Here is a 27,635-nt window from a genome sequence, read left to right as displayed (position 1 = left end):
ATGCAACAGACATTTCCACTGAGGAAAACCATGGGAGGATGGTCCAGATTATCATGCCATATCACCGTCGTAAACTTTTCTAAAGGGATATGTATACAGCAGGAATATAGCGATAGGAATTTGTGTCTGTGTTGCTCGAATTCCATTATAAAAATGTATGAGTTACTAATGCATTTTTAGCATTAATTAACCAATTTTTTTAATTGTATTATCGGGAATGTTGGATCAAGGAAAAATGTTTGCTTTTGGATTACTAATACTGTTAAACAGCCACACCAATGAATCAACACATACTGTAGTGGCAAATTGTTCCCCAACAGCCACAAAACACACGTCTGCTAAAAAACTGTTTTATATGTATTCAATCTGAAAATATAATTTGTCGTCTCTTTTAATACTTTATGAGATTTTGGATAATCCCAATTCGAGCTCAGTTGTTGCAGACTAAGGACTTTTTGTCTTGTTCTGGGTGACACCTTTTTATCCGTAAATGGTTGATTTCGGACCTTTCCACACAGTAGCAATATGGTTTTAGTGACGAATAAAACTGGCAAACATATTCTAAACAGCATTCCTACACGCATGCCCATCCTGGTTTGAATTAAATACGTTTAATAAAGCATATATCAGTTCATCACTTTAACTTGTTGTGCTGATGAAGGAGTCAACACAAGCCAATCCTGATATTTTAGCATAGATGGTTTACCAACAAACCCTGAAAGATCCAGAAAATTAACATATCCAATAATTCCACCTTTATCCATGGATGAACCCCACTCAACCTGATCCTAAATGATAATTGACACATTTGTCCTTATGCTGTAGTTACGAAGGTGACGGCCTTGTATTTGCCATACTCTGTTTACATACTCTGATTTTTTCTCCTGCAGTTTCTCATTTTTAAGCATCACTAGACTCACATGGGGTGGGGTCGCATGTTGGGAGCTGAGATGAGATGAGAAGCCCTCGATATCACATTAATGCGGGCAGTATAGTGAGGTCCAAATACCGTGGCCGCCCTATTACTTTTGATAGTGTAGAGTACATACAGTATCTGAATACAGTAATGTTTGTTGCAGAATTGTTCCTTATTTAGAATAACTGCAGTTTAAACAACTACTAATAATACTTGTTTACATGTATGACAACAATTTAAAGGTTACTTGGATTCAAGATATGAAATACATATATCATATGTGTGTATATCTTTCTTCTGTTCCATATTTAATGCTGTTCCCTTTTCTTAAAAAAAAAACAGAATACTATGAGAATGTTTATTTTCATATGTGGAATTTGCAATTCTCATATTATAGTATATAATGGCAAATGTTTTATTATAGCATGAAACACGGTTCCCTTAAGTATACAATTGGTGATTTAAGACATATATTTTACAGTACAGAGCTGTGTCGATCCATTTCATGCTTCCGGGTTTGTTGTTTTTTTAAGATTGAAGGCTATACATGTTTTTGAGTAAATATGTCTAAATTAATGAATGAATTAATTAAATCTAGAACCGTTAATCGAGTCACTACAGGCAATTATACTCATGGATTCTTTACTGCTTTCATTGCATAATTGATTTTGCTTTTATTACTGGTGCCTTGAATTACTGTAAAACTAGGTGCCATAGAAACAGGGTTATATGAGAATTGTACTGCTACTTGGGATTAGTTAGGAAACATTATACGAGATCACAACAAACAACTGTAATGGGCTGAGTGACAATATATCTGTACCCTAAGGCAACCACGTTTTTGTAGATTGTTTAAAAATCAAACAAACGTGGCACAGGAGGTTTGTAAGTCATGTATGTACCATCATCTCCTTACATAGGGTAGTAAGACCTCCATTTACAATGAAAATACACTCTATCTGGTAATTACACAAATGGTACCATGATTTACTATAGTTATTTTTATCCTGTTCCTGGTGAGCTACAATCCCGCAGGGTATAGATATATCCATAACTTCAATGACTGACCACACGGCCATTACAAATGTAATCAATCAAGTTGTTAATGGTTTGAATAATATTAATACATTAATAATAATACAAAATTACTTCTTAGCTGAAATGTTGGGTTCCATGCTGTTTGGCTACCTGTTACAATGTACATAGCTGTCTTTCATGTTGCTGTTTTATTTAATTATTATCTTAATGATAATAAAAATTTAAAACATGGGATTGAAAAAAAAAAAAAAAAACACGTACTTTTGATCCAAATAACCTCCCTGGTGAGCCAACTTATTTTTGCCTACATATGTTATATATTTCTTAATAGATTACAACCAACTTTACATTTGGGGACAGCTGTATTAAAAATAGACTTAAACAATGGTTACAGTGCTTAAATATAATTAAAAAAAACAAGTCAAATATCCCTGTGCGACAGGTGTTTAATTGCCAGGTAGTTATATAATTTCCCGATTGGGCATACTTGTACATTCCACATGAACAATGCACATTTTTTATCAAAAATAATAATAAAGGTCATTTTGCTTTACGTTTATGAATGTGTACATAATGTGGGGCTGGACTTCCTCATAATCTGTTCATTTCTACACTTTTTCCTGTTTGAATCTGTGTGGTCACATGTAGGTAGGTGTACATTGGTCAGCCTAATAGTAAAATGTTAATCGAATAATATCTGTGCTAACCCACTAAGACACATGTATATCAACTCTCATTAGAGCGGTTTTATTTTTCAAATATAGCAAAGGACTTTGCCCTGGAGGTGCCCTAGAAGAGACAACAAAACAATTATAGAAAACATTATAATAAGACAAATATGTCTGATCAATTTGCTTTGCTTATGCCATATCAGTTGTGTGAGGAACTCCAAAAAAGCCTTTGCTATAAAACTGAAACTTCAAAGGTTTTATTTGTTTTGTTTTCCCTTGAGAACTCAAAAACATTAACTCAATAATTACTATCAATAATTACAAAAAGAAGAATCATCATTATAATAATAATCATAATAATAATAATAATTGGTCACCAAAGATTTGCACCTGTTGTTTTTTTCTTTGTTGAATTCTGAAACCCAAGAATTGAGATGAAAGAAAAATGTTAATAGTGGATTTTAAATTAATAATTTAAAAAAAGGTGATGATAATTCTGTTTAATTTAGAAGTTATTACACACTGTATGCTGTGATTCTGAACTGGGCAACATTAAAAATACATTCATAGCCAAGCTTGGACTCATGATTATTTTGTTTAAGACCATATATGCATATATTTGTTTTTGATTCAATTCCATATTTAGGTTTTCATTTCTTATCAGACACCTTTATCTGGGCTAACTTCCAGCTGTCATTAAATGTACAAGAAACATAAAACCTAACAAGCAAAATACAATATATAACTTGAGAACTAATTGAAGTCACATTACCTAAGAGTTCGTACAAAATAATGGATCTGTTTATACGTAATTAAGAGGTAATTTGAGTAAAAATAGACTTATGAAATTGTGTGCATTATTGCTACTGGCAGTGAAGTCAAAACAAGTAAAATGTATATATGCTGAATAATTGGCTTAACACACCTGTCCACTCCTCATTGAAAGAATCTGCAAGACACAATAGTGCTTGTTTAATGACAAATTAACACAAATTATTCTCTGGTCTCAGTTACACAAAACAACATCCTAAGATGCAGTCCCAGAAGTGGGGACACTGTGCAAACTTTTCTTGTCATTGTAATATTGAGTATCAAAATTAAATGGCACAGACAGTCACCGCCTGATTAATGGTAAAACGTTAACCTTTGATTCATGTGGGGTGTCCACCAGTCAAAAAAAATCATCATGCAGTAGTGAATTGGGATCTGGGGTCAACATCTACGCATAGGTCTTCCGCATGTGCCTGGTTACTACAATTATGTTTTTAATTCGCAAAGCTCAATGGCAGTGGTTTGAGAATAAGAAAGTGAATTTCCTCAAGTGACCAAGTCAAAGCCCAGACTTAAAGCCTACTGAGAAGCTGTGTCAAGACTTAGAAACAGCTGTCCCTTATAGCAATCCCCAAGCAACTTGAGAGCTTGAGCAAATATGCCAAGAACAACAGGCAACAATTGAACCAAGATTGTGTGCAAAGTGGTTAGACCTAAAAATATTTGCAGCTGTATTTGCTCTCAAGGGTGCTTCCGCCAAAGATTGAGTTGACGAGTCTAAAAGTGTACGCACTCAGATTTATTTCTCTCCAACTTCGTACCTTTGGGAGCTTTCAGTTTGAGCATTCACATTTTTTTTTATTTTTTTTTAAATGTGTATGCATCATTGTAATTTCTGAAAAGGGGACAATGGAGGAGGTCATAATGGTCAATCTCAGCATTTTATGTGCTTCTTCTTCTGGTGATGGTCAGCCAATTGTTGACCGTTACCTCCATGTGTAGATTGTTCCACATCTTAGGGGCAAAATTGAGCAAGCTGTGAATACAATTAAAATAACGTTCACACAATGCTTTTACAACAAGTAAACAAGTCACCAGTAGGGGGAGATAATGCCTGCCCTTTCCTTCATGGTTTGACAGAACAGGCTGACAGTGTGCAACCTGCTGCCAGTCACAAACTTCCCAGAAAGTAAATACACTGGGTAAAACAAGAAGAAACAATTGTCTTGTCTCTTCTAGCTATGTGAAAGCACAATAAACAAGTCCAATCAAGCTAACTTGTGAGGTTTACCTTTCAATCCTTTTAAAACAACTTTCAAAAAAGTTTCATGAAGAAGGATGTAAAGTCAACATCAGTGATATGAACCCAACTCAGTGACAGGGGCCCTGACTGAACCCCCCCCACTTATGCAGAATGCTTCAGTTTGTTAGAAGAAATGCCCCAGGTTTGCTTTCCATTGCATACTTACTCATAATCTATCCAGAATAGAGAAGCATGGAGAAAGACCCACTAGTAGTTTACAACTTCACTTATTAAATCACAGTGAAATTAGCACATAGATTTGCTTGGTCTCCTGTAGAGCACAGTCCCCAACACAGCTATGCAGACCAGCCCCACAGCAATCACCACACCAGCCAGGACCACAACCTCAGCAGGTACACCTGCAAAGAAAGCAGAGGTCAGGCAGTTCAGTGACACCAACATAGCCAATGGTTTCAGCAAGAAGTGCCTTCTGAACCAACAAAGTATGATGACACTGGTAGGTCCAATACCTGCAATCTTCTCATCACCCATTGAGGGAAGACTCTGCACTTCAGAACCCATCACAGGGAGGGAATCCCAGTTCTTCTCAAGCACAACCACAGTAACGGTTGCATCACCCTCCCATTCTTCAGCTGGAACATGGCGATGGTCAGGAACCTAAACACTGCAGAATACATACACTCGGGGGGTACTTAGCATCATCTGGAGCGTGGTGTTGTCCTGAGGTCTTGGCATGAAGCGAGAGCTGGAGCCCGTCACCTTGGCATCAGTCAGGCACCTGAGGAGATGGGGACATGGGTCATCTGAAGCCCCAGTCCAGTAGGACAGTGACAGGAGATGTAGGGGCACATAGCTATAGATGGGATAATGGGGAAGACCAACCCATGGTTTCCAAATGAAAGTATAACTGGGGGAAGAGGTCGGGTCAGAGTCCAGGGTGGCCACACAGCTGTCCACAAACGGAAGCAGGGGCATGTGGTCGGCCACTGTGAAGGAGGCCTGGAGGTTTAGGACGTCCCCCAGGAAGTACACATTGGACGGCCTCGCAGAACGCCAGTCATCTGGACAGGAACAGGGGAGGAACTGGTCAGAGGCATAGAAGAAGCAATATCCAAGAGCTTATAGGGAGAGGAACACCACTACCAGTCATGAGGGTCAGGGAGAAGTCCAGGACATCCTCAGCAGACTTGGTGGAGGTGTATGGGACCCAGGTGGGGTCCAGGGCATTGCTGCTCACATTGTGAAACCTGGGAAGGAAAGCAGAAGGAGGTCCCTGGGCATGCAGGAGTGGGCAGAGTTAGTTCAATACCCACAGCAGGCTGGACAAGACGGTCCTCACCTCGGATAGTGGCATTCAATATCGTAAGCGGCTGTGTCAGTTCTCACGATGGATGTGCCGCGGAGCATGCTCGGACTGTAGTCCAGGGAGAAACTGTACACTAGTTCATCTGCCACCATCTACAAATACAGCAGGTTTACATGTTGGCGAATAGTCGGCTTTGAAAAGCAGGCGATCAATACGAAGCAGTACTTACCGAAAGGTTACTAAGACAATCCTGCAGCTCCTCCTCGAAGAACAGGACCTGCGCCACGTCATCCTGCCGGGTAACCGCGCAGTCTCCCAGGCTAATATCCGAGGGCTGGATCAACTGGCCGGTACCGAACAGGTCTCTCTTCACCTGCACCTGGATGGTGCTCTCCCCGCACACTGCCGACACGGCCTGGGAATCCTGCTGCTTGTGCTTCGGGTACAGAGGAGAGTCAAACGCTACCATAGCTTGAGTTTTCATAGCAAACCGCCCTTTCCCGTGTTTTTCAACTCTAGCGGCATCGCAGAGAACAAGCAACACTAACACCCCAAAGCCGACACACCCAGACACTTCCATCTTTTCTCAAATCAAAACCACGATTCTCTTTCGGGATGAGCTGTGTGATTTTATAGCAGAAAGCCCTCCCCTCCTAATGGAGTTGCGCTTCTGCGTAGGAAGAGATTGGCACGTGGTATGGAAGGCATTTTTACCACAGTTTTTACCCTGAGAAACAAGTGTAAGTAGTTGATTACTTCTACTTGCAGAAGAACGTATCATGAGCAAGTTATACATTGACGTGTGTAATGTCGCAATGTGGATTTTTAATCACCACTTCATCTACTAGTTGCATTCAAAACAAATCCCCTTTAGCGGTATGAAGTGTTCAGTGTCATTACATTCATTTGACAATAATTCAATTAACACCTATATTTATAATAGTCAAAAGAAAGGAACATATGTCTTTATGTATGTGTATGATATAATATTGTATCAATCTTTTCCCTCAGCAGTATCATTAATGTTCAGTTTATTCCTGTCGGTAAGCTTCAGTGACTTTATTAACGCTTTCCAGTTCATTCTCTATAGAGCTAAAACACTACGGGTGTAATACTCAGTGATGCCGCTACGCTTTTTGGCGCTGTTGCGCAGTTATTGCCTGAAGTTACGGTGACTGTTTTGGAGCTTTCTGTTTTGCAGTGCGATGGAGAGGTTTTTAATACTTTGACGATCGGTATAGCAGCGACAATGTACGAAAAGAACACTAGACATCTGTAATAAGAGGAGAATATACCTTTTCCATTTTCACTTAATCAGTTATCTTCTTCCGTTACTATATGAATGAAGCCCCGGTATTTGTTCTACATAGAGAACAGTTTACTGGGTTATGTGTATTGCAATGGAAAACAAATGTTTCTATTTTATATTGTGGTAACGTAGTTTTATTTAAGTAACATATGAATATCTTGACAAAGAGAAAACACCGTTTTATTTACGTTCTGTTCTGATATTGTATGTTCTATGATGTTTATGTTCTTCAGTGACTACAGGTGTTCTAGGTGTAATGTAGGGTTTAAATATGTTTCTATTTCATATTGGATTTATTTCGTTTTAATAGTCTATCAACAACCTGACTTTTTAGAATACTGTAAAATAGTTCAATAACAAATATCCAATTGATCATTATTTTGATATGACATGCTATTACCATCACACAGGTGCACAGGTTGGAAAACAAATTGGATGGGAGTTTTTGTGAAGTTTTGATAGGGACTATTAGGTTATTTAAGGTGGTACCAGAAGCATTTAATTGATGATGAAGTTAAACAAAATGCTAGAGAGATGGTGGTAGTGAGGAAAGGAAATGACAGGGTGTGAATTCCAAGCATCATGGTTAAAATTAAACTGAAAGCAGAAATGGCAGAGAAAGAAAATATGTACTGTGATACAGAAACAGAAATGTATACAGAAACCATTCTGGAATGGCACAGAAAGGAAAATAGTATGTATTCTGGTTATATTTGTTTCAGGTTTTACTGCAATAGAATCTGATAGTAAAACAGATTTAATTGAACACATAGGTTATTCTTCAAATTCAAGTAGTAAATATGTATATTTACACATCCTTGTATTTTCTTGAACAACTGTATTTTACCTTTATATGAAAAGCATACATTCACCTAGTCATTCACACAGTCACCATTGTAACAGTAAATCTCAATATTTATCACCTGTGCTCTAAGAAGTTGTGGAATTGCAGATTTCTTGCTACAGGTCACACAGCGATAGTGCTCAAATGGGTTTAGGTTAAATTTTCCAATAACAAACTCAGACATTTATTTGCTATTTACTTACTCATATACTTGCTAACTTTAATTTAGCAGTCGACTTAAAGAATTGCAGGGGTTTGTGAGTTTCTTTCAACTGTCCCAAGAAAAAGAAAAAAAATCAAACTTTTTGTTAACTTTTCCAATAACGGACCCAGAAAATAATGTAGTTATTTACCATTATATCCTTGTTAACTTAGTTATATTAATGTATCAGTTACTTTAAAGTACAGTGGTTTGTTGGTAATAGAAATGTGTGCACATTCAGAAAGGTAAAAAGTCACACTGGATGAGTACACAATAAAATAAAGTTACACTTATAATATGCTTCAAATACAACTTGTGAACTTGTGTACCGCTAGGGTCAATAGTTATTGATTGATGATCGTTCGGAAAACCACATTTTCCTATTGACTTGAATGGTGGAACGCATTCTTGCACCCAGACATTCCAAGCTGTAAGGTCAGTAGCCAATCAGCGTTGGTTTATGCACATTACAGCCCAATCAGCTTCATGGATCCCAGAGTTCAATTTATGTCACACACAACGGTCACACTCCCGCCTGGAGGCCATTGGATATATGAAACAAATAGGTGTGGATGTGATTGTAACCGTGGCCCCCGGATAACCCCACTAGTACCAGCTATGCCAATGGGGTGGATATATTAGAGCAGAAGGCTTAATACTATACTTACTGATATGGAGACTTATGTTGTTTGTAATGTGCCCATATTACAAGTGATGTTCAGTGAGCTAAAACTACTAAACATATCTGCGTTCCACTATGACAGAAGACAGACTTTATGGGCTCACGCATATGTACATAAATAAAGACGTCAAACTAATGTATGCTGATGTTATTGATGAATTTCTGCATCACAACCGGAAACTTGCATTGACCTAGAAACTCCTACATCAGCGGTGGGAACAGGACCCCCAGACCCCTCACCGTGAACTCCTCATTCCTCTTCGCTCTTGAAGAGCCGGTATTAATGTTTTATATAAATTGTATCATGTTTTGTATTAATAATAGTATGCAGACCGAGCAACTTAGATTTATCGAGCCAACAAGGCAGTTGTTAAGGATACATCCTTTTTGTAATTCCTCTCACTGCTTCCACTTCTGTTGGAAGCTGTAGGCATTCAGGGTAATGTAAGTAGATAAATTATGAACTGGTTGATATATAGGAACCAGAGGGTGTCGATTAGAGGAGTTGTTTCTAACTGGAGTGAGGTTGTTAGTGGAGTTCCACAGGGAACAGTACTAGGGCCTTTGCTTTTTCTAATCTACATTAATGATCTGGACTCTGGGATAGTTAGCAAACTTGTCAAATTTGCAGATGATACTAAAATTCGTGGCTCAGCAGATACAATCGCGGCAGCACAGGCTATTCAAAGGGACTTAGATAATATTCAGTTGTGGGCCGACACCTGGCAGATGAAATTCAATGTGGACAAGTGCAAGGTAATACATGCAGGTAACAAAAATGTCCACTGTAATTACAGTATGGGAGGAATACAACTAGATGAAGTAACGCATGAGAAAATGAGGAGTCCACATAGACTCCTAGGATTTTCTCCATCCAAACAATGTGGGGAAGCAATAAAAAAAAGGCAAACAGGATGTTAGGGTATATTGTCAAAAGTGTAGAATTGAGAACAAGGGCAGTAATGTTCAGACTGTACAATGCACTAGTTAGAGCTCATCTGGATACTGTGGACAGTTCTGGGCTCCACACTTCAAGAAAGATATCGCTGCTCTAGAGGCAGTTCAGAGGAGAGCAACCAGACTTATGCCAGGTCTGAAGGGAATGTCCTACTGAGAGACTGAGGGAACTGACCCTTTTCACCCTGGAACAGAGAAGACTACGTGAGGAACTTGATTCAAGTCTCAGTTCTTAACGGACACCAAACGAGCACGAATGGCCTCCTCTCATTTGTAAACTTTATTTTTGTATGTCTTTCCATGATAAGAGAAGTGACCCACGCTTGTACAGCCCATAGGTTTGTCCATTTGTGGACTTCCAATTCCTTCTCTGAAAGCTGAAGATGTTACCTCCTTGTCCATTGTTAAAGAAAACCACAAGATTGTGCAATTTGTATGCTGTAACAGGACGACATCAGCTTCCATGATGACCTCCTCCCTCCAGAAGGACAGCCTACAAACTTTGCACCTTTTGATTGGATGAACAGTCACAACATTCATCATTTTCTCATTAAAGCTTCACTCACATTTGTAAAAATTAAGTCTCATAATTACCCTCCACCCCCCTATAGCATATCATGTGCTTTAACCACAATTTAAACATGCTCTTAAGACCATCTTTACGATACGGATTCCCTTTACAAAACTGTATTATACAAACACCTCTGCTACCTTCCATTCGTACATTTAAACTGACCTATGAAGTTTAGTATTCCTAATGATGCATTTAATATTTACATCAACTACTATACAGATTCTACTACTAGTAACTTATTTACTCCTATAAACACTAGGATTATAAAAATATGAACATACCTAATCCAACCAATCTGCATATTACCAATTCTAATGCTACTTCCTGTGGTTACAATCCTATATATTGACAGAAAACCCAGAAGAAACCCACCTCCTGCTTATGGTCTTACACAGTACAGAGAGACCGACCATAAATAAGGACAGACCAAATATTGCAAAATACTCGAAGCCCACGATTAATGAGGCTGAACTTAATCTTCTGAAACAAGGCCCTGAAATTGATGCAGCTGGGAAAAGCAATGCCAATAGTAATAAAGTTGTATCCCCTCCCATACAGAAGGAGCCTTACCCATTTCCATACAGAGCCCCATATTGAGCAGCACCAACAAAGCAGCTAAGCACATTGAGGGGGGAACCTACAGCTATTACATGTTTAGCTACATTTCCTCCATTCACCCAGATTGTGGAAAACTACACTTCAATGACACGTTACAGAAATTACTTTATTGCAGGTTAATCATACATTAGTATGAATTAGGACATGGATTTGCTTGGTCTCCTGTAGAGCACAGTCCCCAGCACAGCTATGCAGACCAGTCCCACAGCAATCACCACACCAGCCAGGACCACAACCTCAGCAGGTACACCTGCAAAGAAAGCAGAGGTCAGGCAGTTCAGTGACACCAACATAGCCAATGGTTTCAGCAAGAAGTGCCTTCTTGGGAGACAAATAAACCCCACTTACCCCCCTTGGATGCCAGGTCCCTCCTGTATCTCCTAAAATACCTGGATCTGGCACCCGGGACACAGCTGGAGTCACAGCAGCCACAGACCTGATCACTCCCATCCACAGAAATCCAGCTAGAGTAGGGGCACAGCAGTCAGCACAGACCCCTAGAGCCAACCCACAGGATACAGCACCATTGCCACTGCTCACCTGTTGCCCTCGGTGTAGCAAGCCTTGTTCACAGAGTCCACATTCTGGGAAGCAGGAATCACCTTCAGGTGGCAGGAGATGTAGATCTGAGAGAGAGGGACAAGCCTTCATTGAAGAGGAATTCTGCTCAGGTTCACAAGCACACCACTGAAAGCAGAGGAGGAAGGACCGGGGTTGTCAAGCTTGTGGAGAGCAGAGGCAAGGCGATGGGTGGAGGGCTTACGGAGCTGCTGGCGTTCGGAGAGAACCGGAAGGCATCCAGCATCATCTGGAGCGTGGTGTTGTCCTGAGGTCTTGGCATGAAGCGAGAGCTGGAGCCCGTCACCTTGGCATCAGTCAGGCACCTGAGGAGATGGGGACATGGGTCATCTGAAGCCCCAGTCCAGTAGGACAGTGACAGGAGATGTAGGGGCACATAGCTATAGATGGGATAATGGGGAAGACCAACCCATGGTTTCCAATGAAAGTATAACTGGGGGAAGAGGTCGGGTCAGAGTCCAGGGTGGCCACACAGCTGTCCACAAACAGAAGCAGGGGCATGTGGTCGGCCACGGTGAAGGAGGCCTGGAGGTTTAGGACGTCCCCCAGGAAATACACATTGGACGGCCTCGCAGAACGCCAGTCATCTGGACAGGAACAGGGGAGGAACTGGTCAGAGGCATAGAAGAAGCAATATCCAAGAGCTTATAGGGAGAGGAACACCACTACCAGTCATGAGGGTCAGGGAGAAGTCCAGGACATCCTCAGCAGACTTGGTGGAGGTGTATGGGACCCAGGTGGGGTCCAGGGCATTGCTGCTCACATTGTGAAACCTGGGAAGGAAAGCAGAAGGAGGTCCCTGGGCATGCAGGAGTGGGCAGAGTTAGTTCAATACCCACAGCAGGCTGGACAAGACGGTCCTCACCTCGGATAGTGGCATTCAATATCGTAAGCGGCTGTGTCGGTTCTCACGATGGATGTGCCGCTGAGCATGCTCGGACTGTAGTCCAGGGAGAAACTGTACACTAGTTCATCTGCCACCATCTACAAATACAGCAGGTTTACATGTTGGCGAATAGTCGGCTTTGAAAAGCAGGCGATCAATACGAAGCAGTACTTACCGAAAGGTTACTAAGACAATCCTGCAGCTCCTCCTCGAAGAACAGGACCTGCGCCACGTCATCCTGCCGGGTAACCGCGCAGTCTCCCAGGCTAATATCCGAGGGCTGGATCAACTGGCCGGTACCGAACAGGTCTCTCTTCACCTGCACCTGGATGGTGCTCTCCCCGCACACTGCCGACACGGCCTGGGAATCCTGCTGCTTGTGCTTCGGGTACAGAGGAGAGTCAAACGCTACCATAGCTTGAGTTTTCATAGCAAACCGCCCTTTCCCGTGTTTTTCAACTCTAGCGGCATCGCAGAGAACAAGCAACACTAACACCCCAAAGCCGACACACCCAGACACTTCCATCTTTTCTCAAATCAAAACCACGATTCTCTTTCGGGATGAGCTGTGTGATTTTATAGCAGAAAGCCCTCCCCTCCTAATGGAGTTGCGCTTCTGCGTAGGAAGAGATTGGCACGTGGTATGGAAGGCATTTTTACCACAGTTTTTACCCTGAGAAACAAGTGTAAGTAGTTGATTACTTCTACTTGCAGAAGAACGTATCATGAGCAAGTTATACATTGACGTGTGTAATGTCGCAATGTGGATTTTTAATCACCACTTCATCTACTAGTTGCATTCAAAACAAATCCCCTTTAGCGGTATGAAGTGTTCAGTGTCATTACATTCATTTGACAATAATTCAATTAACACCTATATTTATAATAGTCAAAAGAAAGGAACATATGTCTTTATGTATGTGTATGATATAATATTGTATCAATCTTTTCCCTCAGCAGTATCATTAATGTTCAGTTTATTCCTGTCGGTAAGCTTCAGTGACTTTATTAACGCTTTCCAGTTCATTCTCTATAGAGCTAAAACACTACGGGTGTAATACTCAGTGATGCCGCTACGCTTTTTGGCGCTGTTGCGCAGTTATTGCCTGAAGTTACGGTGACTGTTTTGGAGCTTTCTGTTTTGCAGTGCGATGGAGAGGTTTTTAATACTTTGACGATCGGTATAGCAGCGAAAATGTACGAAAAGAACACTAGACATCTGTAATAAGAGGAGAATATACCTTTTCCATTTTCACTTAATCAGTTATCTTCTTCCGTTACTATATGAATGAAGCCCCGGTATTTGTTCTACATAGAGAACAGTTTACTGGGTTATGTGTATTGCAATGGAAAACAAATGTTTCTATTTTATATTGTGGTAACGTAGTTTTATTTAAGTAACATATGAATATCTTGACAAAGAGAAAACACCGTTTTATTTACGTTCTGTTCTGATATTGTATGTTCTATGATGTTTATGTTCTTCAGTGACTACAGGTGTTCTAGGTGTAATGTAGGGTTTAAATATGTTTCTATTTCATATTGGATTTATTTCGTTTTAATAGTCTATCAACAACCTGACTTTTTAGAATACTGTAAAATAGTTCAATAACAAATATCCAATTGATCATTATTTTGATATGACATGCTATTACCATCACACAGGTGCACAGGTTGGAAAACAAATTGGATGGGAGTTTTTGTGAAGTTTTGATAGGGACTATTAGGTTATTTAAGGTGGTACCAGAAGCATTTAATTGATGATGAAGTTAAACAAAATGCTAGAGAGATGGTGGTAGTGAGGAAAGGAAATGACAGGGTGTGAATTCCAAGCATCATGGTTAAAATTAATCTGAAAGCAGAAATGGCAGAGAAAGAAAATATGTACTGTGATACAGAAACAGAAATGTATACAGAAACCATTCTGGAATGGCACAGAAAGGAAAATAGTATGTATTCTGGTTATATTTGTTTCAGGTTTTACTGCAATAGAATCTGATAGTAAAACAGATTTAATTGAACACATAGGTTATTCTTCAAATTCAAGTAGTAAATATGTATATTTACACATCCTTGTATTTTCTTGAACAACTGTATTTTACCTTTATATGAAAAGCATACATTCACCTAGTCATTCACACAGAGCACAGGTGATAAATATTGAGATTTACTGTTACAATGGTGACTAAGAAGTTGTGGAATTGCAGATTTCTTGCTACAGGTCACACAGCGATAGTGCTCAAATGGGTTTAGGTTAAATTTTCCAATAACAAACTCAGACATTTATTTGCTATTTACTTACTCATATACTTGCTAACTTTAATTTAGCAGTCGACTTAAAGAATTGCAGGGGTTTGTGAGTTTCTTTCAACTGTCCCAAGAAAAAGAAAAAAAATCAAACTTTTTGTTAACTTTTCCAATAACGGACCCAGAAAATAATGTAGTTATTTACCATTATATCCTTGTTAACTTAGTTATATTAATGTATCAGTTACTTTAAAGTACAGTGGTTTGTTGGTAATAGAAATGTGTGCACATTCAGAAAGGTAAAAAGTCACACTGGATGAGTACACAATAAAATAAAGTTACACTTATAATATGCTTCAAATACAACTTGTGAACTTGTGTACCGCTAGGGTCAATAGTTATTGATTGATGATCGTTCGGAAAACCACATTTTCCTATTGACTTGAATGGTGGAACGCATTCTTGCGCCCAGACATTCCAAGCTGTAAGGTCAGTAGCCAATCAGCGTTGGTTTATGCACATTACAGCCCAATCAGCTTCATGGATCCCAGAGTTCAATTTATGTCACACACAACGGTCACACTCCCGCCTGGAGGCCATTGGATATATGAAACAAATAGGTGTGGATGTGATTGTAACCGTGGCCCCCGGATAACCCCACTAGTACCAGCTATGCCAATGGGGTGGATATATTAGAGCAGAAGGCTTAATACTATACTTACTGATATGGAGACTTATGTTGTTTGTAATGTGCCCATATTACAAGTGATGTTCAGTGAGCTAAAACTACTAAACATATCTGCGTTCCACTATGACAGAAGACAGACTTTATGGGCTCACGCATATGTACATAAATAAAGACGTCAAACTAATGTATGCTGATGTTATTGATGAATTTCTGCATCACAACCGGAAACTTGCATTGACCTAGAAACTCCTACATCAGCGGTGGGAACAGGACCCCCAGACCCCTCACCGTGAACTCCTCATTCCTCTTTGCTCTTGAAGAGCCGGTATTAATGTTTTATATAAATTGTATCATGTTTTGTATTAATAATAGTATGCAGACCGAGCAACTTAGATTTATCGAGCCAACAAGGCAGTTGTTAAGGATACATCCTTTTTGTAATTCCTCTCACTGCTTCCACTTCTGTTGGAAGCTGTAGGCATTCAGGGTAATGTAAGTAGATGAATTATGAACTGGTTGATATATAGGAACCAGAGGGTGTCGATTAGAGGAGTTGTTTCTAACTGGAGTGAGGTTGTTAGTGGAGTTCCACAGGGAACAGTACTAGGGCCTTTGCTTTTTCTAATCTACATTAATGATCTGGACTCTGGGATAGTTAGCAAACTTGTCAAATTTGCAGATGATACTAAAATTCGTGGCTCAGCAGATACAATCGCGGCAGCACAGGCTATTCAAAGGGACTTAGATAATATTCAGTTGTGGGCCGACACCTGGCAGATGAAATTCAATGTGGACAAGTGCAAGGTAATACATGCAGGTAACAAAAATGTCCACTGTAATTACAGTATGGGAGGAATACAACTAGATGAAGTAACGCATGAGAAAATGAGGAGTCCACATAGACTCCTAGGATTTTCTCCATCCAAACAATGTGGGGAAGCAATAAAAAAAAGGCAAACAGGATGTTAGGGTATATTGTCAAAAGTGTAGAATTGAGAACAAGGGCAGTAATGTTCAGACTGTACAATGCACTAGTTAGAGCTCATCTGGATACTGTGGACAGTTCTGGGCTCCACACTTCAAGAAAGATATCGCTGCTCTAGAGGCAGTTCAGAGGAGAGCAACCAGACTTATGCCAGGTCTGAAGGGAATGTCCTACTGAGAGACTGAGGGAACTGACCCTTTTCACCCTGGAACAGAGAAGACTACGTGAGGAACTTGATTCAAGTCTCAGTTCTTAACGGACACCAAACGAGCACGATGGGTCGAATGGCCTCCTCTCATTTGTAAACTTTATTTTTGTATGTCTTTCCATGATAAGAGAAGTGACCCACGCTTGTACAGCCCATAGGTTTGTCCATTTGTGGACTTCCAATTCCTTCTCTGAAAGCTGAAGATGTTACCTCCTTGTCCATTGTTAAAGAAAACCACAAGATTGTGCAATTTGTATGCTGTAACAGGACGACATCAGCTTCCATGATGACCTCCTCCCTCCAGAAGGACAGCCTACAAACTTTGCACCTTTTGATTGGATGAACAGTCACAACATTCATCATTTTCTCATTAAAGCTTCACTCACATTTGTAAAAATTAAGTCTCATAATTACCCTCCACCCCCCTATAGCATATCATGTGCTTTAACCACAATTTAAACATGCTCTTAAGACCATCTTTACGATACGGATTCCCTTTACAAAACTGTATTATACAAACACCTCTGCTACCTTCCATTCGTACATTTAAACTGACCTATGAAGTTTAGTATTCCTAATGATGCATTTAATATTTACATCAACTACTATACAGATTCTACTACTAGTAACTTATTTACTCCTATAAACACTAGGATTATAAAAATATGAACATACCTAATCCAACCAATCTGCATATTACCAATTCTAATGCTACTTCCTGTGGTTACAATCCTATATATTGACAGAAAACCCAGAAGAAACCCACCTCCTGCTTATGGTCTTACACAGTACAGAGAGACCGACCATAAATAAGGACAGACCAAATATTGCAAAATACTCGAAGCCCACGATTAATGAGGCTGAACTTAATCTTCTGAAACAAGGCCCTGAAATTGATGCAGCTGGGAAAAGCAATGCCAATAGTAATAAAGTTGTATCCCCTCCCATACAGAAGGAGCCTTACCCATTTCCATACAGAGCCCCATATTGAGCAGCACCAACAAAGCAGCTAAGCACATTGAGGGGGGAACCTACAGCTATTACATGTTTAGCTACATTTCCTCCATTCACCCAGATTGTGGAAAACTACACTTCAATGACACGTTACAGAAATTACTTTATTGCAGGTTAATCATACATTAGTATGAATTAGGACATGGATTTGCTTGGTCTCCTGTAGAGCACAGTCCCCAGCACAGCTATGCAGACCAGTCCCACAGCAATCACCACACCAGCCAGGACCACAACCTCAGCAGGTATACCTGCAAAGAAAGCAGAGGTCAGGCAGTTCAGTGACACCAACATAGCCAATGGTTTCAGCAAGAAGTGCCTTCTGAACCAACAAAGTATGATGCCACTGGTAGGTCCAATACCTGCAATCTTCTCATCACCCATTGAGGGAAGACTCTGCACTTCAGAACCCATCACAGGGAGGGAATCCCAGTTCTTCTCAAGCACAACCACAGTAACGGTTGCATCACCCTCCCATTCTTCAGCTGGAACATGGTGATGGTCAGGAACCTAAACACTGCAGAATACATACACTAGGGGGGGGGGGGGGGTGAGGGGAGACAAATAAACCCCACTTACCCCCCTTGGATGCCAGGTCCCTCCTGTATCTCCTAAAATACCTGGATCTGGCACCCGGGACACAGCTGGAGTCACAGCAGCCACAGACCTGATCACTCCCATCCACAGAAATCCAGCTAGAGTAGGGGCACAGCAGTCAGCACAGACCCCTAGAGCCAACCCACAGGATACAGCACCATTGCCACTGCTCACCTGTTGCCCTCGGTGTAGCAAGCCTTGTTCACAGAGTCCACATTCTGGGAAGCAGGAATCACCTTCAGGTGGCAGGAGATGTAGATCTGAGAGAGAGGGACAAGCCTTCATTGAAGAGGAATTCTGCTCAGGTTCACAAGCACACCACTGAAAGCAGAGGAGGAAGGACCGGGGTTGTCAAGCTTGTGGAGAGCAGAGGCAAGGCGATGGGTGGAGGGCTTACGGAGCTGCTGGCGTTCGGAGAGAACCGGAAGGCATCCAGCATCATCTGGAGCGTGGTGTTGTCCTGAGGTCTTGGCATGAAGCGAGAGCTGGAGCCCGTCACCTTGGCATCAGTCAGGCACCTGAGGAGATGGGGACATGGGTCATCTGAAGCCCCAGTCCAGTAGGACAGTGACAGGAGATGTAGGGGCACATAGCTATAGATGGGATAATGGGGAAGACCAACCCATGGTTTCCAATGAAAGTATAACTGGGGGAAGAGGTCGGGTCAGAGTCCAGGGTGGCCACACAGCTGTCCACAAACAGAAGCAGGGGCATGTGGTCGGCCACGGTGAAGGAGGCCTGGAGGTTTAGGACGTCCCCCAGGAAATACACATTGGACGGCCTCGCAGAACGCCAGTCATCTGGACAGGAACAGGGGAGGAACTGGTCAGAGGCATAGAAGAAGCAATATCCAAGAGCTTATAGGGAGAGGAACACCACTACCAGTCATGAGGGTCAGGGAGAAGTCCAGGACATCCTCAGCAGACTTGGTGGAGGTGTATGGGACCCAGGTGGGGTCCAGGGCATTGCTGCTCACATTGTGAAACCTGGGAAGGAAAGCAGAAGGAGGTCCCTGGGCATGCAGGAGTGGGCAGAGTTAGTTCAATACCCACAGCAGGCTGGACAAGACGGTCCTCACCTCGGATAGTGGCATTCAATATCGTAAGCGGCTGTGTCGGTTCTCACGATGGATGTGCCGCTGAGCATGCTCGGACTGTAGTCCAGGGAGAAACTGTACACTAGTTCATCTGCCACCATCTACAAATACAGCAGGTTTACATGTTGGCGAATAGTCGGCTTTGAAAAGCAGGCGATCAATACGAAGCAGTACTTACCGAAAGGTTACTAAGACAATCCTGCAGCTCCTCCTCGAAGAACAGGACCTGCGCCACGTCATCCTGCCGGGTAACCGCGCAGTCTCCCAGGCTAATATCCGAGGGCTGGATCAACTGGCCGGTACCGAACAGGTCTCTCTTCACCTGCACCTGGATGGTGCTCTCCCCGCACACTGCCGACACGGCCTGGGAATCCTGCTGCTTGTGCTTCGGGTACAGAGGAGAGTCAAACGCTACCATAGCTTGAGTTTTCATAGCAAACCGCCCTTTCCCGTGTTTTTCAACTCTAGCGGCATCGCAGAGAACAAGCAACACTAACACCCCAAAGCCGACACACCCAGACACTTCCATCTTTTCTCAAATCAAAACCACGATTCTCTTTCGGGATGAGCTGTGTGATTTTATAGCAGAAAGCCCTCCCCTCCTAATGGAGTTGCGCTTCTGCGTAGGAAGAGATTGGCACGTGGTATGGAAGGCATTTTTACCACAGTTTTTACCCTGAGAAACAAGTGTAAGTAGTTGATTACTTCTACTTGCAGAAGAACATATCATGAGCAAGTTATACATTGACGTGTGTAATGTCGCAATGTGGATTTTTAATCACCACTTCATCTACTAGTTGCATTCAAAACAAATCCCCTTTAGCGGTATGAAGTGTTCAGTGTCATTACATTCATTTGACAATAATTCAATTAACACCTATATTTATAATAGTCAAAAGAAAGGAACATATGTCTTTATGTATGTGTATGATATAATATTGTATCAATCTTTTCCCTCAGCAGTATCATTAATGTTCAGTTTATTCCTGTCGGTAAGCTTCAGTGACTTTATTAACGCTTTCCAGTTCATTCTCTATAGAGCTAAAACACTACGGGTGTAATACTCAGTGATGCCGCTACGCTATTTGGCGCTGTTGCGCAGTTATTGCCTGAAGTTACGGTGACTGTTTTGGAGCTTTCTGTTTTGCAGTGCGATGGAGAGGTTTTTAATACTTTGACGATCGGTATAGCAGCGACAATGTACGAAAAGAACACTAGACATCTGTAATAAGAGGAGAATATACCTTTTCCATTTTCACTTAATCAGTTATCTTCTTCCGTTACTATATGAATGAAGCCCCGGTATTTGTTCTACATAGAGAACAGTTTACTGGGTTATGTGTATTGCAATGGAAAACAAATGTTTCTATTTTATATTGTAGTAACGTAGTTTTATTTAAGTAACATATGAATATCTTGACAAAGAGAAAACACCGTTTTATTTACGTTCTGTTCTGATATTGTATGTTCTATGATGTTTATGTTCTTCAGTGACTACAGGTGTTCTAGGTGTAATGTAGGGTTTAAATATGTTTCTATTTCATATTGGATTTATTTCGTTTTAATAGTCTATCAACAACCTGACTTTTTAGAATACTGTAAAATAGTTCAATAACAAATATCCAATTGATCATTATTTTGATATGACATGCTATTACCATCACACAGGTGCACAGGTTGGAAAACAAATTGGATGGGAGTTTTTGTGAAGTTTTGATAGGGACTATTAGGTTATTTAAGGTGGTACCAGAAGCATTTAATTGATGATGAATTAAACAAAATGCTAGAGAGATGGTGGTAGTGAGGAAAGGAAATGACAGGGTGTGAATTCCAAGCATCATGGTTAAAATTAATCTGAAAGCAGAAATGGCAGAGAAAGAAAATATGTACTGTGATACAGAAACAGAAATGTATACAGAAACCATTCTGGAATGGCACAGAAAGGAAAATAGTATGTATTCTGGTTATATTTGTTTCAGGTTTTACTGCAATAGAATCTGATAGTAAAACAGATTTAATTGAACACATAGGTTATTCTTCAAATTCAAGTAGTAAATATGTATATTTACACATCCTTGTATTTTCTTGAACAACTGTATTTTACCTTTATATGAAAAGCATACATTCACCTAGTCATTCACACAGAGCACAGGTGATAAATATTGAGATTTACTGTTACAATGGTGACTAAGAAGTTGTGGAATTGCAGATTTCTTGCTACAGGTCACACAGCGATAGTGCTCAAATGGGTTTAGGTTAAATTTTCCAATAACAAACTCAGACATTTATTTGCTATTTACTTACTCATATACTTGCTAACTTTAATTTAGCAGTCGACTTAAAGAATTGCCGGGGTTTGTGAGTTTCTTTCAACTGTCCCAAGAAAAAGAAAAAAAATCAAACTTTTTGTTAACTTTTCCAATAACGGACCCAGAAAATAATGTAGTTATTTACCATTATATCCTTGTTAACTTAGTTATATTAATGTATCAGTTACTTTAAAGTACAGTGGTTTGTTGGTAATAGAAATGTGTGCACATTCAGAAAGGTAAAAAGTCACACTGGATGAGTACACAATAAAATAAAGTTACACTTATAATATGCTTCAAATACAACTTGTGAACTTGTGTACCGCTAGGGTCAATAGTTATTGATTGATGATCGTTCGGAAAACCACATTTTCCTATTGACTTGAATGGTGGAACGCATTCTTGCACCCAGACATTCCAAGCTGTAAGGTCAGTAGCCAATCAGCGTTGGTTTATGCACATTACAGCCCAATCAGCTTCATGGATCCCAGAGTTCAATTTATGTCACACACAACGGTCACACTCCCGCCTGGAGGCCATTGGATATATGAAACAAATAGGTGTGGATGTGATTGTAACCGTGGCCCCCGGATAACCCCACTAGTACCAGCTATGCCAATGGGGTGGATATATTAGAGCAGAAGGCTTAATACTATACTTACTGATATGGAGACTTATGTTGTTTGTAATGTGCCCATATTACAAGTGATGTTCAGTGAGCTAAAACTACTAAACATATCTGCGTTCCACTATGACAGAAGACAGACTTTATGGGCTCACGCATATGTACATAAATAAAGACGTCAAACTAATGTATGCTGATGTTATTGATGAATTTCTGCATCACAACCGGAAACTTGCATTGACCTAGAAACTCCTACATCAGCGGTGGGAACAGGACCCCCAGACCCCTCACCGTGAACTCCTCATTCCTCTTTGCTCTTGAAGAGCCGGTATTAATGTTTTATATAAATTGTATCATGTTTTGTATTAATAATAGTATGCAGACCGAGCAACTTAGATTTATCGAGCCAACAAGGCAGTTGTTAAGGATACATCCTTTTTGTAATTCCTCTCACTGCTTCCACTTCTGTTGGAAGCTGTAGGCATTCAGGGTAATGTAAGTAGATGAATTATGAACTGGTTGATATATAGGAACCAGAGGGTGTCGATTAGAGGAGTTGTTTCTAACTGGAGTGAGGTTGTTAGTGGAGTTCCACAGGGAACAGTACTAGGGCCTTTGCTTTTTCTAATCTACATTAATGATCTGGACTCTGGGATAGTTAGCAAACTTGTCAAATTTGCAGATGATACTAAAATTCGTGGCTCAGCAGATACAATCGCGGCAGCACAGGCTATTCAAAGGGACTTAGATAATATTCAGTTGTGGGCCGACACCTGGCAGATGAAATTCAATGTGGACAAGTGCAAGGTAATACATGCAGGTAACAAAAATGTCCACTGTAATTACAGTATGGGAGGAATACAACTAGATGAAGTAACGCATGAGAAAATGAGGAGTCCACATAGACTCCTAGGATTTTCTCCATCCAAACAATGTGGGGAAGCAATAAAAAAAAGGCAAACAGGATGTTAGGGTATATTGTCAAAAGTGTAGAATTGAGAACAAGGGCAGTAATGTTCAGACTGTACAATGCACTAGTTAGAGCTCATCTGGATACTGTGGACAGTTCTGGGCTCCACACTTCAAGAAAGATATCGCTGCTCTAGAGGCAGTTCAGAGGAGAGCAACCAGACTTATGCCAGGTCTGAAGGGAATGTCCTACTGAGAGACTGAGGGAACTGACCCTTTTCACCCTGGAACAAAGACTACGTGAGGAACTTGATTCAAGTCTCAGTTCTTAACGGACACCAAACGAGCACGAATGGCCTCCTCTCATTTGTAAACTTTATTTTTGTATGTCTTTCCATGATAAGAGAAGTGACCCACGCTTGTACAGCCCATAGGTTTGTCCATTTGTGGACTTCCAATTCCTTCTCTGAAAGCTGAAGATGTTACCTCCTTGTCCATTGTTAAAGAAAACCACAAGATTGTGCAATTTGTATGCTGTAACAGGACGACATCAGCTTCCATGATGACCTCCTCCCTCCAGAAGGACAGCCTACAAACTTTGCACCTTTTGATTGGATGAACAGTCACAACATTCATCATTTTCTCATTAAAGCTTCACTCACATTTGTAAAAATTAAGTCTCATAATTACCCTCCACCCCCCTATAGCATATCGTGTGCTTTAACCACAATTTAAACATGCTCTTAAGACCATCTTTACGATACGGATTCCCTTTACAAAACTGTATTATACAAACACCTCTGCTACCTTCCATTCGTACATTTAAACTGACCTATGAAGTTTAGTATTCCTAATGATGCATTTAATATTTACATCAACTACTATACAGATTCTACTACTAGTAATTTATTTACTCCTATAAACACTAGGATTATAAAAATATGAACATACCTAATCCAACCAATCTGCATATTACCAATTCTAATGCTACTTCCTGTGGTTACAATCCTATATATTGACAGAAAACCCAGAAGAAACCCACCTCCTGCTTATGGTCTTACACAGTACAGAGAGACCGACCATAAATAAGGACAGACCAAATATTGCAAAATACTCGAAGCCCACGATTAATGAGGCTGAACTTAATCTTCTGAAACAAGGCCCTGAAATTGATGCAGCTGGGAAAAGCAATGCCAATAGTAATAAAGTTGTATCCCCTCCCATACAGAAGGAGCCTTACCCATTTCCATACAGAGCCCCATATTGAGCAGCACCAACAAAGCAGCTAAGCACATTGAGGGGGGAACCTACAGCTATTACATGTTTAGCTACATTTCCTCCATTCACCCAGATTGTGGAAAACTACACTTCAATGACACGTTACAGAAATTACTTTATTGCAGGTTAATCATACATTAGTATGAATTAGGACATGGATTTGCTTGGTCTCCTGTAGAGCACAGTCCCCAGCACAGCTATGCAGACCAGTCCCACAGCAATCACCACACCAGCCAGGACCACAACCTCAGCAGGTATACCTGCAAAGAAAGCAGAGGTCAGGCAGTTCAGTGACACCAACATAGCCAATGGTTTCAGCAAGAAGTGCCTTCTGAACCAACAAAGTATGATGCCACTGGTAGGTCCAATACCTGCAATCTTCTCATCACCCATTGAGGGAAGACTCTGCACTTCAGAACCCATCACAGGGAGGGAATCCCAGTTCTTCTCAAGCACAACCACAGTAACGGTTGCATCACCCTCCCATTCTTCAGCTGGAACATGGCGATGGTCAGGAACCTAAACACTGCAGAATACATACACTAGGGGGGGGGGGGGGGTGAGGGGAGACAAATAAACCCCACTTACCCCCCTTGGATGCCAGGTCCCTCCTGTATCTCCTAAAATACCTGGATCTGGCACCCGGGACACAGCTGGAGTCACAGCAGCCACAGACCTGATCACTCCCATCCACAGAAATCCAGCTAGAGTAGGGGCACAGCAGTCAGCACAGACCCCTAGAGCCAACCCACAGGATACAGCACCATTGCCACTGCTCACCTGTTGCCCTCGGTGTAGCAAGCCTTGTTCACAGAGTCCACATTCTGGGAAGCAGGAATCACCTTCAGGTGGCAGGAGATGTAGATCTGAGAGAGAGGGACAAGCCTTCATTGAAGAGGAATTCTGCTCAGGTTCACAAGCACACCACTGAAAGCAGAGGAGGAAGGACCGGGGTTGTCAAGCTTGTGGAGAGCAGAGGCAAGGCGATGGGTGGAGGGCTTACGGAGCTGCTGGCGTTCGGAGAGAACCGGAAGGCATCCAGCATCATCTGGAGCGTGGTGTTGTCCTGAGGTCTTGGCATGAAGCGAGAGCTGGAGCCCGTCACCTTGGCATCAGTCAGGCACCTGAGGAGATGGGGACATGGGTCATCTGAAGCCCCAGTCCAGTAGGACAGTGACAGGAGATGTAGGGGCACATAGCTATAGATGGGATAATGGGGAAGACCAACCCATGGTTTCCAATGAAAGTATAACTGGGGGAAGAGGTCGGGTCAGAGTCCAGGGTGGCCACACAGCTGTCCACAAACAGAAGCAGGGGCATGTGGTCGGCCACGGTGAAGGAGGCCTGGAGGTTTAGGACGTCCCCCAGGAAATACACATTGGACGGCCTCGCAGAACGCCAGTCATCTGGACAGGAACAGGGGAGGAACTGGTCAGAGGCATAGAAGAAGCAATATCCAAGAGCTTATAGGGAGAGGAACACCACTACCAGTCATGAGGGTCAGGGAGAAGTCCAGGACATCCTCAGCAGACTTGGTGGAGGTGTATGGGACCCAGGTGGGGTCCAGGGCATTGCTGCTCACATTGTGAAACCTGGGAAGGAAAGCAGAAGGAGGTCCCTGGGCATGCAGGAGTGGGCAGAGTTAGTTCAATACCCACAGCAGGCTGGACAAGACGGTCCTCACCTCGGATAGTGGCATTCAATATCGTAAGCGGCTGTGTCGGTTCTCACGATGGATGTGCCGCTGAGCATGCTCGGACTGTAGTCCAGGGAGAAACTGTACACTAGTTCATCTGCCACCATCTACAAATACAGCAGGTTTACATGTTGGCGAATAGTCGGCTTTGAAAAGCAGGCGATCAATACGAAGCAGTACTTACCGAAAGGTTACTAAGACAATCCTGCAGCTCCTCCTCGAAGAACAGGACCTGCGCCACGTCATCCTGCCGGGTAACCGCGCAGTCTCCCAGGCTAATATCCGAGGGCTGGATCAACTGGCCGGTACCGAACAGGTCTCTCTTCACCTGCACCTGGATGGTGCTCTCCCCGCACACTGCCGACACGGCCTGGGAATCCTGCTGCTTGTGCTTCGGGTACAGAGGAGAGTCAAACGCTACCATAGCTTGAGTTTTCATAGCAAACCGCCCTTTCCCGTGTTTTTCAACTCTAGCGGCATCGCAGAGAACAAGCAACACTAACACCCCAAAGCCGACACACCCAGACACTTCCATCTTTTCTCAAATCAAAACCACGATTCTCTTTCGGGATGAGCTGTGTGATTTTATAGCAGAAAGCCCTCCCCTCCTAATGGAGTTGCGCTTCTGCGTAGGAAGAGATTGGCACGTGGTATGGAAGGCATTTTTACCACAGTTTTTACCCTGAGAAACAAGTGTAAGTAGTTGATTACTTCTACTTGCAGAAGAACGTATCATGAGCAAGTTATACATTGACGTGTGTAATGTCGCAATGTGGATTTTTAATCACCACTTCATCTACTAGTTGCATTCAAAACAAATCCCCTTTAGCGGTATGAAGTGTTCAGTGTCATTACATTCATTTGACAATAATTCAATTAACACCTATATTTATAATAGTCAAAAGAAAGGAACATATGTCTTTATGTATGTGTATGATATAATATTGTATCAATCTTTTCCCTCAGCAGTATCATTAATGTTCAGTTTATTCCTGTCGGTAAGCTTCAGTGACTTTATTAACGCTTTCCAGTTCATTCTCTATAGAGCTAAAACACTACGGGTGTAATACTCAGTGATGCCGCTTTTGCCTTTTTGGCGCTGTTGCGCAGTTATTGCCTGAAGTTACGGTGACTGTTTTGGAGCTTTCTGTTTTGCAGTGCGATGGAGAGGTTTTTAATACTTTGACGATCGGTATAGCAGCGACAATGTACGAAAAGAACACTAGACATCTGTAATAAGAGGAGAATATACCTTTTCCATTTTCACTTAATCAGTTATCTTCTTCCGTTACTATATGAATGAAGCCCCGGTATTTGTTCTACATAGAGAACAGTTTACTGGGTTATGTGTATTGCAATGGAAAACAAA

At 41.6% G+C, this 27,635-nt stretch overlaps 3 protein-coding genes and 1 pseudogene across 4 annotated transcripts; all 4 read right to left on the bottom strand.

Annotated features, from left to right (window-relative positions):
- Positions 1 to 4,049: 4,049 nt before the first annotated feature.
- LOC136768008 (zona pellucida sperm-binding protein 3-like) lies at positions 4,050 to 6,587 on the bottom strand (annotated as a pseudogene).
- A 4,650-nt stretch (positions 6,588 to 11,237) lies between these two features.
- Positions 11,238 to 13,181, bottom strand: LOC136768513 (zona pellucida sperm-binding protein 3-like). The gene is made up of 8 exons (XM_066722748.1): positions 12,793 to 13,181; positions 12,597 to 12,715; positions 12,401 to 12,504; positions 12,141 to 12,318; positions 11,916 to 12,036; positions 11,693 to 11,778; positions 11,501 to 11,616; positions 11,238 to 11,402 (listed from the first exon to the last, which is right to left on the bottom strand). The coding sequence occupies exons 1-8, from the start codon at positions 13,141 to 13,143 to the stop codon at positions 11,290 to 11,292; spliced, it is 1,188 nt and encodes a 395-aa protein (XP_066578845.1). The 5' UTR covers positions 13,144 to 13,181; the 3' UTR covers positions 11,238 to 11,289.
- A 4,661-nt stretch (positions 13,182 to 17,842) lies between these two features.
- Positions 17,843 to 20,017, bottom strand: LOC136768512 (zona pellucida sperm-binding protein 3-like). The gene is made up of 9 exons (XM_066722747.1): positions 19,628 to 20,017; positions 19,432 to 19,550; positions 19,236 to 19,339; positions 18,976 to 19,153; positions 18,751 to 18,871; positions 18,528 to 18,613; positions 18,336 to 18,451; positions 18,119 to 18,241; positions 17,843 to 18,007 (listed from the first exon to the last, which is right to left on the bottom strand). The coding sequence occupies exons 1-9, from the start codon at positions 19,976 to 19,978 to the stop codon at positions 17,895 to 17,897; spliced, it is 1,311 nt and encodes a 436-aa protein (XP_066578844.1). The 5' UTR covers positions 19,979 to 20,017; the 3' UTR covers positions 17,843 to 17,894.
- A 4,648-nt stretch (positions 20,018 to 24,665) lies between these two features.
- LOC136768511 (zona pellucida sperm-binding protein 3-like) lies at positions 24,666 to 26,840 on the bottom strand. 2 transcript variants are annotated; one of them, XR_010821988.1, is made up of 9 exons: positions 26,451 to 26,839; positions 26,255 to 26,373; positions 26,059 to 26,162; positions 25,799 to 25,976; positions 25,574 to 25,694; positions 25,351 to 25,436; positions 25,159 to 25,274; positions 24,942 to 25,096; positions 24,666 to 24,830 (listed from the first exon to the last, which is right to left on the bottom strand). XR_010821988.1 is itself a non-coding variant. In XM_066722746.1 (9 exons), exons 1-9 carry the CDS (start codon positions 26,799 to 26,801, stop codon positions 24,718 to 24,720), a joined length of 1,311 nt encoding a protein of 436 aa, XP_066578843.1. In that variant the 5' UTR covers positions 26,802 to 26,840; the 3' UTR covers positions 24,666 to 24,717. The 2 variants fall into 2 exon arrangements, 1 of the variants encoding a protein (XP_066578843.1); XM_066722746.1 differs by having other exon boundaries at positions 24,942 to 25,064; positions 26,451 to 26,840.
- Positions 26,841 to 27,635: the final 795 nt, after the last annotated feature.

Source organism: Amia ocellicauda, chromosome 14 (assembly GCF_036373705.1).
Source record: "Amia ocellicauda isolate fAmiCal2 chromosome 14, fAmiCal2.hap1, whole genome shotgun sequence".
Lineage (NCBI taxonomy): Eukaryota > Metazoa > Chordata > Actinopteri > Amiiformes > Amiidae > Amia > Amia ocellicauda.
Note: the sequence above shows the minus strand (reverse complement) of the source record. Positions and strands in the feature narration are given on the sequence as shown.